The 14,290-nt window shown below is 34.0% G+C and overlaps 1 protein-coding gene across 4 annotated transcripts in view; it reads right to left on the minus strand.

Moving 5' to 3' along the window:
• Positions 1-260: 260 nt before the first annotated feature.
• The window catches only part of PTBP2 (polypyrimidine tract binding protein 2), an 85,695-nt gene continuing 71,665 nt past the window's right edge, over positions 261-14,290 (minus strand). The window contains exons 9-14 of one of the 4 annotated variants that reach the window (XM_024989568.2): positions 9,304-9,458; positions 7,810-7,843; positions 7,299-7,391; positions 2,365-2,581; positions 2,181-2,258; positions 261-2,015 (exon numbers count right to left, since the gene is read on the minus strand). In XM_024989568.2, coding sequence (XP_024845336.1) covers positions 1,886-2,015; positions 2,181-2,258; positions 2,365-2,581; positions 7,299-7,391; positions 7,810-7,843; positions 9,304-9,458 — 707 coding nt within the window. In that variant the 3' untranslated portion in view covers positions 261-1,885. Of the gene's footprint in view, positions 2,019-2,180; positions 2,259-2,364; positions 2,582-7,298; positions 7,392-7,809; positions 7,844-9,303; positions 9,459-14,290 lie in introns of all 4 variants that reach the window. The other 3 variants (XM_024989566.2, NM_001434849.1, NM_001434850.1) reach the window with 3 other exon arrangements.

Consider the following 14,290-nt stretch of genomic DNA (forward strand, 5'->3'; position numbering starts at 1 on the left):
CCTTTAGCAGACACAAAAGATGAAAGATGAAACTGCAGCAAGAGAGCATGGCAAATCCAAAAGATCTATTAGTGCAGAAGTCTACTGGAAAAAAAACAACAACAACAAAAGAGATAGAAAGAATTAACAAGATACAATAAAAGTTATGTCTTTAAAGCAGTAGATTGTAACAGGGTGGGAAATGTTTAATATGTGTCCTCCTGAAAAGCAGTTACCATCTTTCAAATTAAAAAAAAAAAAAAAAAAAAAAACAGCTGGTGTATTTTCACAGCATCTAGATTTATTTATGGTATAAAGTCATAGAATTGTATTATTATTATTCCTTTCCCACCCTGGCAGAGAATAAACATGAATTCAGAAGCACAGTGGAGTGAAAACAAAGGAGAGAGAGAAAAGGCAGCAGAGAAAGACAGAAAAGGTGAATACAGAGCTACAGAAGTGTTTATTGAGCATGCTACAGAGGTAAGCAGAGTACACACAAAAGGAAATTAAACAACCATCAAACCTCCCAACTTTGTTAGAAAATTAATTTTTAATTGTGCCGCTTTCAAACTATACTGAATTTTACATTTCTAAAGATGTAAAAACTCAACTAATAGAAAATATACATGACCATTCTGTCTACATAGATAACAGAATCTATGAATCTTGAAACTAAGTACATCAATTTCAAAAAAGTATTGGTCATTTAAACAGAATCAACAATTCAGATTGACAAGAACTGTTCAAATTAATTTGACCTGTAGATTCTGAGCCATGTTTTTATTAAAGTCAGATCTATTCCTAAATACAAAATATTTTGAAGATTTATTAAAACTGAATATTACAATGCAAGGTAAATTAAGACTAAAGGCACATAAACTTTGGTCCCACCTGGTTGTCAGTTTTAGAAAACTGCCACAAAATTAATCTTCCTGCAAATTTTCGCAGTACACTTTCTTTTATCTTTGAAAAATACATGCACCAGTTCCTGAACTAGCTAGACCAGTCTGCACATGCTCAGAAATCCACAACCATATTCCAAATCTTAATTACAAACTAAGGATGGCAATATATATTTAAATGCACATAAGTCATGTCAACTTCAAAACATCTACGAAAAATATTCAGCCACAAACAAGACATTACTTAGTGCTGACATTTATATGATACGTCCCACAAGAGTGTGTACAAAAAGGTTAAGATTCCACAATGCTTTTCCACATAGGGCTCAAACTTACAGAAATCACTTTGTTGTCTTAAGAAAGTAATACTCTGCATCTTGTTAATTTTAACTAATGCCTACATTCATAACTGAATCTAGACCAGAATTGTGAGATACAAAAGGCCAATGTTTTTTTTAAAGCAATAAAGCCTAAGGTAGTAGAAACTGGAAAAAAAAAAAAAAAAGCTGCTTTATTCTTTCCGTATCATGTATCTTATTTGATTAAATAAAAAAATATGACAAGCCGATAATTCAAAATAAGTTCCAAGCAGGAGGAAAAAAAAACTTAACCTTTTTACACACCCCTGCCTAAACATATTGTTAATTCCCATTTAACAATGTGCCCTAGACAACCAATTCCTTTTTTCTAGTAAATGCACAATAGCAACACTAGTTTCCTTTTTAAGGCACGTATGTCAACTAAGTTGAAAAAGGAAAGTAAAATTCAACTAAAATTTCAAACAGACAAAAATGGCTTCCCTACAGAACAGATGAAAGAGAGCAGTTAATAACTCTGCCTTTACATACGCCATTTCATTTTATAACCAAGGAATGATAACAGCATGGAAAAAACAAAAACAAAAACAAAAAATCAAACTCTGGTCCCCACTTTTCTGAACAGTCAATAGGTGATGACACCAAACAATGTGATTCACCCTCAATCTTCATCTCCCCCCTTTTTTAAATTGTTGACTTGGAGAAAGACACTCTCAGATGATGGTTTTCACCAAGGTTATAATTATGAAGATCAATCAAGGCCTGAATAGCTTCTTCCACTGTCGCCATCTGAAGAAGGGCCATTTTGTGATCTCTTCTGAAACAAAATTATGAAATTAGATACTTCATAAAAATCAGAATGGCTTAAATACTTTTGCTCATTTCAGGATCAAAAGATATCTAGAAATGAAAACAACTACTTGGAGAAAACTTTTACTTCTATCAAGTCACTAATTTAAAGACAAGAAAGCTTGCTTACTGAAAAAACTTAAATGCTTTCACAGTGCCCCCAGTGTTAGCAAACAGTGTTCGGAGATCTTCTTCTGCTACTGAAGGACTGGGAAATTAGATGGAAAAAAAAGAGTAATAACATTATTAAAAATTTTTTTATTTTATTCCTAAAATGTATATCCTTAATAAACTACTCCATCTTTAATACTTACGGGATATTGGATAGGTGAAGGGTTGCAGAAGGAGGGAAAATATTCTGAAAATTTTTGGATCCAGGTTTCTTAAAACGATGCAATGGGGAATTACCAAAATCTTTTGTTAGCCCTTGATCATCAAGTCCCTCTCGAGGTAGTTGTACAGTCTGATGTTTAGACAGAGTAACACGAATAATTTTTCCGTACATCTTCTGTCCATTAAGATGATTCATGGCTATAAAGAGGAAGAATGCCTATTAATAAACAATATCAACATCCAAAGCAAAAATATTACAATAATTCTTAGAATAGTTGAAATACCTAATTTTGCTATGGTTTTAAAATAAATCACGAATTTACAATAGCCACTGGTGACAAAACAAATTCATTTGCACTCAACAAGGCACTGAGGCAAAGAAGCCAGCTTCTTTCATAGAATGAAAACCCAGAATGAGTTTCTTGACAGTCCTGCTGATAATGCCCAAGAAACTTTAGAAACTTTAACTTTTTCTCCCTTCTGCTCCATATCCTAATTACCAAGTCCTATGTAACCCTTTCTAATTATCCCTCAAATTCATCTATTTCTACACTTTTCACTGCCATTACTTTTTATCTGTATAACTCAAATCAGTTTCCCAATTCATCTTGCTAGATTTTTCTCTATGTTCCTCCGTTCTATACAAATCTATGTCACTACCTGCTTAAAATCCTTAAGGATGAAGCCTCAACTTATTCAACATGTCTTCTATATTTCTCAGTCTGACCCTAACATCTTTCTCAAGCCTCCCTGAATAAATATTTTATTGATGATTTATAATACTAGTAACTTTGTTAGTGTTGAGAATCAAATGGTAATATAAAAACTATCCTGACCCTCATGGAACTTACAGTATCTTAGTACTATCCTCCTTGTACTTAAGTTTTCAGGTGTACAAAACATTTTTTTTTTAAACAAATGCTAGTATTTAACCTTTAGCCTGGTGCATGCTTTTCTACTTATAATGATTTCCTATCTCCTTCACAATCTTTCCTAAGCTATTTGTCAGTGTTATTTCCTTAAGAGGACCCTTTCTGCACTCTTCAGAAAAGGTTCAGAACCTTAGTAGATAGTCCCCATACAGTTCTATTTCTTTTTATAAATTCATCACATTTTAATTATCATCCTCCTTCAGACTGTAAAATACATGAAAGCAGGAACCAGTGTCTCTACCCCAGCACACAGCACAGTGCCTAAACACAGAACATCACATGCCTACTTCTTGAGGCAGCAGTTGGGTTACTTTTGAACTAAATAAACTGGTCTGAGATTAGAGAACAGTTATACGTTTTATGTTTTATTCAAGTAGTCACAACTGAAGAAAACCATGTCATAAGTCATATAGTTTAGCTAAACTGAACGTCTATTTGACTACTCAAATCAAAGTATTAGAGTATTAACAACAGAGAGGTAAAGACAATATGGAAGAGCAGGGAACTGAGAACAAAATCCCTACTCTCAAATGTTTTTAATTTGATTAGTACACTACAGTACACAGTCTGACACAGGAGATACCCAGAACTTGTTAAATCCATGCATCTTGTCATACTTACTTGTATAGAACAAACCAGTTAAATATAAAACAGGTCTGAAAAGGAAAATGCTATAAAAGTATAAGGTACCATTCTGAAAAATCTTTTTCATTTATAGCTTCCCTAATTTGTAAAATCAAATTTACTCTTCCAGTTATAAGATAAAGAGGTACTAAGGATGTAATGTACAACATGACAAATATATTTAACACTGCTGCATTTTATAAATACTCCCTCTACAGCACATTTTGCTAGAGAGTAGGTAAAGATCTATTATGAAAAACTATACTTTTAAGATGGCAGCTACATATGAACTAAAAACAGTTGAGGCTCTTTTGTAAGTAGTTCTTGAAAATACGAATTGGAGAAATAAGATAATTACTTTAACAAAGAACTACTTTTTGGTACTTCTTGAGAATTCATTTAATCGCTGAAGATCAGTACACTATTTCAAACATAATTTACAAATTCTGTTATTCCTAAACTACCTAATTTAAGAAAATTCTAGTATATTAATTAAATAGGCTATAGTAGAAATGGAAACATCTTTAATGTCTGCAAATTTAAAAATTCTGGTCTAAAATGATTTAACATGGCCTCTAAGATTTGCAATAATTCCATTCACACTTGACTATTACTGACTATACCTTGCCATTTATTTCTCCCATACTACTTTCTGAACATAAAAATATTTGCTTATAAAACAACTGAGTATTTCCCAAATAGAGTCCCATGAAAACCAAAAAGAACAGAGTCCATAAACAAAGTATATTAAAAAAAGTTTCACTTATTTTTTTCAATAGCACATCCTAGTTTTGCATAGGATTTGTGTGTGTTTTAAAGGCATTAATGGTGTGAGTCCATATTTAATGGAAATATACTTCAAGAAAGCAAAATCTAACCTATCAGCAATGAGAAATTTGCCACTACATATAGTCCAAAAACTACATCATGGTACGTAAGCAAAGCTTTAGTGAAAAGATAAAAATTTTATCTTTTTAATTTATAAAAATTAGGGATAAAACATTTTAAAATGTAAATAAATACTGTTAGGCAGTGAATTGCATTATCCCAAACTTCATATACTGAAGCTTTAACCCCTCAATGTGACTATTTGGAGGCAGGGCCTTTACGGACGGAATATAGGTTAAAAGAGGTCATAAGGGTGAGGCCCTAATCCAGTAAGACTGATGTCCTTGTAAGTACACGAAAAGATATCAGCACCTTAGAGGCTGAGGAAGGCTCCCAGGAAAGGCAGTGTGAGGACATATGGAGAAGGGAGCTGGTCTGCAAGCTAGGAAGAAAGTCCTCTCTAGAAACCAAATCTGTTGTCACCTAATTACTAGTCTCCAGAACTTAAGAAAATAAATTTCTGTTGTTTTAGTCACTCAGTTTGTTGTATTTTGCTATGGCAGCCCAAGCAGACTAAAACAAGTATAGTAAAAATTAAAGCATCATTTATTTAAACAGTCCATATATAAGAAACCAAAGAGCATCCAGAAGAATTTGATTGAACAGGTACTTTTCAACCATAATGACTGTGTATCCCTTATTTATAAGGGTAATGTGGAAAGACTGAAAGCAAAAGGAGAAGGGGGTGACAGAGGACGAGATCATTAGCATCACTGATTTAAAGGACGTGAATTTGAACAAACTCTGGTAGATAGTGGAAGACAGAGGAGCCTGGCATGCAGAGAACTGAACACGACTTAGCGACTGAACAACAGACACCACCCACAGTTCACACAATGAGAAAAAAGAAATCAAACATTTGAGAATGCTTTGTCAACTATGAAACACTGTAAAAGGCTTCTTATAAAGTACATAAAAATAATGACAATGACTATCCCTAACCAGAGTACACAAGTGTACATAAGCAGAAAAAGAAGAAAAGAATAATGAGCATCTATGACATAATCAAGGAGCTTCCCTGGTGGCTCAGATGGTAAAAAATCTGCCTGCAATGCAGGAGGAGACCTGCCTTTGATCCCCGGGTCAGAAATATCCCTGGAGAAGGGAACGGCAACCCACTCTAGTATTCTTGCCTGGAACATTTCAGGGACAGAGGAGCCTGGTAGGCTATAGTCCATGGAGTTGCAAAGAGTCATATAGGACTGAATGACTAACACACACACACACACACAATGACACAATCAGCACTTTTATAGAACTTCCACTAAAGATAGACATCTCCATTTTTTAAAATGGAAAGCCAGATATATAAAATTTTATACATTGCCTGATGCTGCTAAGTCCCTTCAGTTGTGTCTGACTCTGTGCGACCCCACAGACGGCAGCCCACCAGGCTCCTCCGTCCCTGGGTTTCTCCAGGCAAGAACACTGGAGTAGGTTGCCATTTCCTTCTACAATGCATGAAAGTGAAAAGTGAAAGGGAAGTCGCTCAGTCGTGTCTGACTCTTAGCAACACCATGGACCAGAGCCTACCAGGTTCCTCCTTCCATGGGATTTCCCAGCCAAGAGTACTGGTGTGGGCTGCCGACAATTCATTGCCTGGGCTACCCTAATAGCTGGTAAGAAACTGAATTTCAAACTTCTATCTGATGCCAAAGGCTAAAAGGTCTGGTTTATCATATTGTTAGTCTGTGAATCTCACTGGATATAACAGCACAAAATGGCAAATTTCAAAATTAATGATGTGAGTACACACAGTCTGAGGTACCATCATCCCCAAATCTTAATGAACAGAATTATAAGCTAACATCATACTGACATTTACAGTCAATCACACTAACTACCTTCTGGATTAATGTGATTTGACTTTATGCATGAAGTTGAATGAGATGCTAATTAAGTGATCACTTATTTATCTAATAATGTAAGTGAAACTTGTTGAAGTACATTTTAAGGTTCCAAAAAGGATTAAAGTGGGGCATTTAGTTTAAGTTTTTCATTTTATAGTAACCTGCTATCTCTAAAATACACTCATGTAACTCTTTACTAAGTTCAAATACTTTCAAATGACTTTAGAAGAATTAAATTAACATGGCGTTAATCAGGATCCCATGGACTATATGAACAGTTAACTTCAATTATAGGGAGTAACCAGAAATGAAAAATGCTAAGAATCTTTTAATATATATATCATAATTCTTAGGTGAAACTGTTATTTCAATCTTGAAGCCAAAACCTTTTTCCATTAAACTCCGAGCAAGAAATGGTAAGAGAATAGCACAAAAATACAAATATGTTCATCATGTACAACTATACATATTAAAATATGAAAATTAACAAGACACTGTGAACCCTGGCTATTAATAAACAGCTTCTTACTGATATAAAGGAGTTTGTTTTTATTCACAGGTTTACATTATACATTTGAAATCAGATTGAAGCCGTATAGATGACACATAGTTTATTCTTACCCAGTTGTGACTGGTTTCCATCAGCCATCTGTATTAGAGCACTGTCTTTCTTATTGTACAAAATCTTCACACGCTGCACATCTCCATAAACACCTTTTTTGGAGCCACAGAGAGGTAATCCAAAAATGGAATTAATTTTTATGTGCAAGTCAGCTAAAGATTATCTTTCTGACATATTAATGAAACATTCAGACATCAACATGATCACTCATTCAAACTCATCATTCTCACAAATGAATAAAGAAGATCAAGATTTTGAACAGTGAATTTTGAAAAGAATAATTTCTGATAAACCCTCAAAGCTATGTGAATGATATTAAATTAAAGACCATGCAAAATAAATCAGCATGCATTAAAACAAATTTTGTGTCTATGGAAAGTTTTAAATAGCAAAGAAAAATAGCAAAAGATTTACTATTCAACTTTAAGCCAAAGTGCTAGCTACAAATAAGAATTAAGGTGAAACAAAAATCAAATCAATAATAAAAGTATAGTGCTAACAATAACATACCGAAGAGGGTAAACAGACTTTGGGGCGTAACCATCTTTAGAAGGAGAGAAGAGCAAGCAGCGTAAGACAAGAAGAGAGAAGAGTCGAGGAAGAGCGGAGATGAACAGATCATCCATAACGAAGGGTGGTTCCCGCAGAATGGTGAGGTGGTCATGGATCATGGTTCAAGGCGGTTAATTGGGGCAAGTTGGTCCGAGGAACATTTGTTCAAGCACAGAAGCATGAACATAGGGAATGGAGACAGGGAATGAAGACAAGGACAAGGAAAATAAAGGATAAGACAGGGAAGGGAATGGGCATTTGGGAAAAGACAAGGAAAGGGAAGGTGAACACACAGGGAAAAGGATGAAATGGGGAAGGGAAACAGCAATGCAGAAGAAAAAAATAAGGAATCGGGGAACAAAAAAAAAAATAAAATATAGGTCAGTACATAGGAAATGCAGGATTTGGTCAGAAAATGGTTGGTTTATGTACTGTACAAGAAAAACTGAGTAAAATGTAGTCATCCAAGACAAATATGGGTAAAGTACATCTATATCAAAGAGTAAATTACAGCATTTCATCTCAACATAGGGAAGGGAAGCATGCATAGGAATTTTAAACTTTGAACTTTTAACTGCATAAGCATGGCTGGTTATGAAATGCAGGCAAAATTCTTAAAAGAAAAACAAAGGCACTCTGATTCAAACATTTTAGCATGCACAACTGTGAATGACTATAGTATTAAATGATAAAATAGCTTAATGTTCGTATTAACAGAGGCCAATTAAAAATGAAATATTCAAATTAGACATCATAAACTGATACATTGAGCTTCCCACATTTCATACCAGCTTCCATAGCAATCAAAATAAAATATACCAGACATAAAATGTACAACTAAAGAAAATAACTCAGCAATAAATTTTATTTAACAGGGTGGGAGGGGTTTGGGGAGAGGTAAAGTTGAAAAATATTTTTAGAAGACAATGACTAATAACTGCAAAGAAAAAATTACTAAGAAAGACTGGAAGAGTGCCTCGTCAAGATCTTTGGAAGAACCTTCAAAGAAAAATGTATTAGAGTAGTTCACATAAAATAAGATTTAAAAAAATGCAATGACACATAAGCATGAAATGAACAAGCAAATAATTAGAAAAGGCAAAGAGCAAAATTGTTTTACAGTTACATCTGCAAATTAGATATTTGCCTTTGAGAACAACAAAAAGATAAAAAGCCAAACTATAGTACTTCACCATATTTTTCTTAGGAAAAATAGGTAGTTAGGTTAAAAATATATATATATATATATTAAAAGAGATATGACTAGCTACAGAAATAAAGTATTACCTAAACAAGTACATAGATTTTATTTGGAAGTAGAAACACACAGAAAATACTTTGACTAATGAATGTACATAAAAAGAAAGGCAAGTGCAAAATGAAATAAACATGAAAAACTTTCACAAATGAAATGGAGTTAAAAAATAGACATCAGAAAATTATTTTACTAACCTCTTCATTTAAATTGCTAACCAACAGGACTGTATTGCCACCAGCTGAGACTCCAGGCATACCCACTCGGCCAGCAGCAGCTGCAGCAGCTGCTGCAGCAGCGTTTGGAATAGCCAAAGGACTCAGAGCTCCTGGAACAGCTGCAACAGGAAGCCCTAATTTTAAAATAAAGCATATTTTACGAAACACACACAAGTCGTTTACAAAACCAATTTAAGCACGATGGCTGATGGCTTGGGGCTGACCGTTCCAAATGGTTCCTGAAAGTTAATTTTTGTAACATTTAGAAAAACTGTTTAAGTAGCAGGGAAAATTCACTGGTTTCAATGAAATCATTAAGTATTAGAACCAAGGTACATACCTGTATTATGTCACAAATTAAATATATAACATTCCATTTCCTATGGAAAAGCAAACAAAGCAAAAAGAATGTACTTCCAAGTCAGAGACTTATAAAATTCACTTCCATGGTTCACATAGTGAGGAGTCAAATCTAAAAAAAATAACAAGTGCTATCTTCTTCATAAACTTACTTGAAATCAGACAATTATAGCTCACAAAACATATATAGCAAATTCTTCATTCTTAGAAACAAATCACCTTGAACATACATTATATAATGTATTCAACTGACCTAAAGAAAATCTTACCAAAATTTGTTTTCCTTAATTCCATACTCAGGTAGGTGTAATATAAGTCTTTCAAACACAACATTTGCCCCACAGAAAGAATAAGAGAAAGTCAATATAGCACACCAGTATTTTCCTATCCTTTACCTACCAGTTTGAACATTTCCTTCTTATTTCTACTGTTCTACTTTCCAGTCTTACTATTGCTCTGTCATCTTCAGGATTCTTCATTTATTCCACAGAATTCCCTTTGTCTCAGCATCTTTAATCTACTTTTCAACAATTAATAAACTTTGATTCCTTTCATTCCTTATATTCTTACATACTAACTTATTTCTTAATAAATATTAGTTCACTAAAAAAAAACAAATTACATGTTTTTTTTTCTTTCCATGATAAAGGAGATAAACATTCAACCTACATAAAATTAATTCATGACATACCTGGGTAGAACTGGCCCTTAGTACTGTTGTCCCATAAATTCATGTTTTATCTCTTCTTTTCAGCTTTCTTGTACATGTTATAAGGATGTACTGTTAACTCTGGTGTCAGATCTTACTCTTTTAGCCACGTTTATGTTTTTACTTTACAGAAACTACTATGACCTTTTATTGGCAGGCTGAAGCTTCTTCAGGATTGACAATTCTTAACCTCTTTAGTTTTCGACTTGTAAAAATTTTCCCTCAGATTTCCTTTGATCTTTACTGAGTACCTTTCATCAGTGGAATGGTGTTTCTCATATATGTTCAAGCTCTGGGTGAGTTTACAGGTTTTTCTCCCCCAATACAATATTTTGGGAGTCCCCCCTTTTTATTATTTCTTCAATTTTATTTTTTAGATTTTTCACTCTTTGTTTTGGAAAATTTCCAACATATACACAAGTACAGAGACTAGAATAATGAGCCCCATGTATCCATCATAACTGTTTAACAATTACTAACTCAAGGCCAATCTTGTTTCATCTATTCATCAATTTCATTTTTAAAGTAAATGCAGAAATAAGGATCTAATTTTAACACAGAAACTCCTCATGTCTAATCATTATTATACATACTAAGTAATCTTTAGCACCTTTTAGGATCTACCACTTTATTCTATGGTATTACTAACTTCCCCATGTTAAATACCATAGATCCCGTTATACTTCATAGGTTGTTTCCATTTAACATTCAATGGCTATCTTAAAATGCTGCCAATGTAAAGATACATTCCTAATTCCTAGGTATGTACTCACAGTCATTTTGTTCCTGCATATTCTGAGATACGTAGGTTCCCAAATTATAGTTCTAAGTAGTTTATCATTTTTCTTTGTTGCTAATTCAAGAAAAACTAGTAATTCATGAAACATGTATAAAACATCAATACATTTGCTATATCAGTCTACACACAACAGCCTAGGTAAACAAATGCTTCATTTCTATAGAAAATGGTTTCTTCTAAAATATATCTCTACCATGCCAATACACAATTAAACAATCATACAACTTCACCAAAATATTCAAAGATGATGGAAATTTTGTTCAAAGAAACTTTAAGTCTAGGATTTATAATGGAGATACCTTGGTAGTACAATATTACTTAAATCATCAAGCCTTATCATGGAAAAATAATCAGAGAATTAAAAGAATAAGTAAAATTAATTTAAAATAGTAATTAAGAATTAAAGTCTAGGCTAAAGCCCCCTTTTAAGTGTGAAAAAACCTGACTTAAGGCCAGGTTTTAATAAACATTACACTTTAGTAAAAATGAGACTAATAATTTTCTCATGAAATTTTGTGACTCAAAGCAAATACAATTTACCTCCTCCTAGTAAAGCAGCAATGGAAAGCTTAGCAAAAAGTGGAATGTAAGCTGTGACATCCCCAATGTTGTTGCTACTGCCCAAATGCTACTTCACAGTCTCCATATTTCTCCATTTATTCTTACCATGCTGGATCACTTGGTACTAAGACAGATGATCTATCATCTTGCCAAATGATCTTCCTTCATTTTAGGCAGTCCAGAGCATGGTGAAAAATACTGTCAGAGATGGAGTCACTGTCCTTAGTGCCACTAGCGTGTACTTCTCCTTCACTATTCCTTCTCCCAAGCTGGTAACTTAGAAAAACTATTTCAGTCATCTTTTGCAGTTCTAAGTCACTAGAATAGTCTTGCAGTTTTTACTGGACCTTTAAAAGCCTCTGAAGATAGATCCCACAATTTCTTTCAGTATATTCTTCTCTAAAAATTCTGTCAACCAGGTAAATCTCAACGTCTGCTACATAAAAACAAAAACCTACAAAGTATTTCATGATGCACTATTTATACTGTAATAATAAACTCTGGAAAGAAATTCTGTATTGTATTTTTCATAGTAATGTTAACTTTTAGCCATGAGAGAAAACAATACATTCACTATCTTCTCTTTGTAAAAAAACATATAGAACATGGTATACACATTGCCTCTAATGAATTACTTTTAGCTGTGAAAACAATTTGAATGATTAACATCTTTAAGGTAGCAAATATGCTGTAAAAAACACTGTCTATGCATACTGATGATGGGGGATAAAAACACCTGTTTTACTTCTAGAACCGCTATTGTTGTAAGAATCAAGTAACATCAAAGAGCTTCATATACTACCAGATGCTAAAGAAAAGGAAGATGTGACAGGGATCCTTTCTATGTGAAATGATCTTCATTAGCTGGGCCACCCAGCATTTTGAGTGATTCAGCCATTTTATAAATTTCCTGTAATAGTTCTGACACATTACTAGCCACTCCCCCACTGAAAATGATGGCAACACTGCCACATATCTATCTGATAGAGACTCAAAGTCCATGGGGATAAAGTGATTTTAAGTTATACATCTATCCCTCTATCCCCTCAGGTCACATTCTGCTGAGGCACACAGACATTCCTTGTCCATCACAACAGAACAAAGAATTAAACTGTTTTTGATAACTTCTCTTAAACCACTTGCCAATTTTATCTGTAATTTTTAATAAGCTTATTTTAGAACAGTTTTAGATTTGTAGAAAAATTAAACATTCTCCAAAGTTCCCATAACCTGGGCACCCCTGTCCCCCCATTATTAACATCTTGCAGTAGTATGATATACTTGCTATAATTCATCAGCCAGTATTAATATGTTATTATTAAAGTCCATAAAGTATTCAGACTTCCTTAATTTGCATCTAATGTCCTCTTTTCTTGGCTTCCCAGGTAGCGCAGTGGTAAAGAATCTGCCTGCCAAAGCAGGAGACACGGGTTCGATCTCTGGGTTGGGAAGATCCCCTGGAGAAGGAAATGGCAAACCCTCTCCAGTATTCTTGCCTGGAAAATTCCATGGAGAGAGGAGCCTGGTGGGCTACAGTCCATGGGGTTGCAAAGAGTCAGACATGACTGAGCACAGAATGCATTCATGTTTTTTATTTCAGGATGCTATTATTAAATTTAGTCATGTCTCCTTAAGGCTCCTCTTGACTATGGCAGTTTTGTCTATGCTTTTTAAAGATGCATAACTTGTTTTATCCTTTCATTTCCTATTCTAAAACTTCCATCCAATGTCAATTATACCATTATCTTTTCATCTTATACTTCTTTTCCCTGTTCAAGACATCTATTGATTGTTATTCTCACATATGACTCAACAGAGGATTTGGTGGTGGGACTTTTGAGGTTTATCCTAATTCATGTAGTATAGGGTCCTGGGTGGGGAGGGCAGTTTTTACAATATATTTCCTGATTTGAAAATAAAAATTTTACTTTTGACAAGAATGACAACTGCTATTCTTTCCTGAAACAACCCATTCCTCCTCTCCCACCAACTTTCCCTTCAATTTCTATTTTAGCCTCTAGAACCCATTTTTCTTTTGTCATTAACAATTTCACTTTTAGTCAATGTGTTCCTTAGAGAAAACGTTTAACTAAAAGCTTGCTTGATCCTAATGAAACTTCTCTTATAACCCTCATTTTTATCTCCCTAAACTCTTCCCCAAAGGGAAATAAGGGATGTATTATTCATCCTACTATCCCACCATCCAATGTTACTTTCCAACTGCTATTCTTCTATCACCAATTAGAATGCCTTTGAGGTTAATATCATGTAAACATCTCTCATCAAAACAGTCAGTCACTGGGACATTGTCTCTCACAACATAAAGACTTTCACACCTTATTTCCTTTTCCTTGCTCAGCTCTTGTCATCCTGCAATCTGTCCGACATGCTGGTCTCATGATTCCTTAACTTCTACCTTGATTTTACTATATCAATCTATTTTATCAACTTCTTCTGCTACATCTTTGACTTTCTTCTTTCACCATTCATTGCTAACATTTAAATCCTCTTTCCTGACTCCATTCTTCCATTTTCTT

The sequence above is a fragment of the Bos taurus genome, chromosome 3 (genome assembly GCF_002263795.3).
Source record: "Bos taurus isolate L1 Dominette 01449 registration number 42190680 breed Hereford chromosome 3, ARS-UCD2.0, whole genome shotgun sequence".
In the NCBI taxonomy this organism is placed as follows: Eukaryota; Metazoa; Chordata; class Mammalia; order Artiodactyla; family Bovidae; genus Bos; species Bos taurus.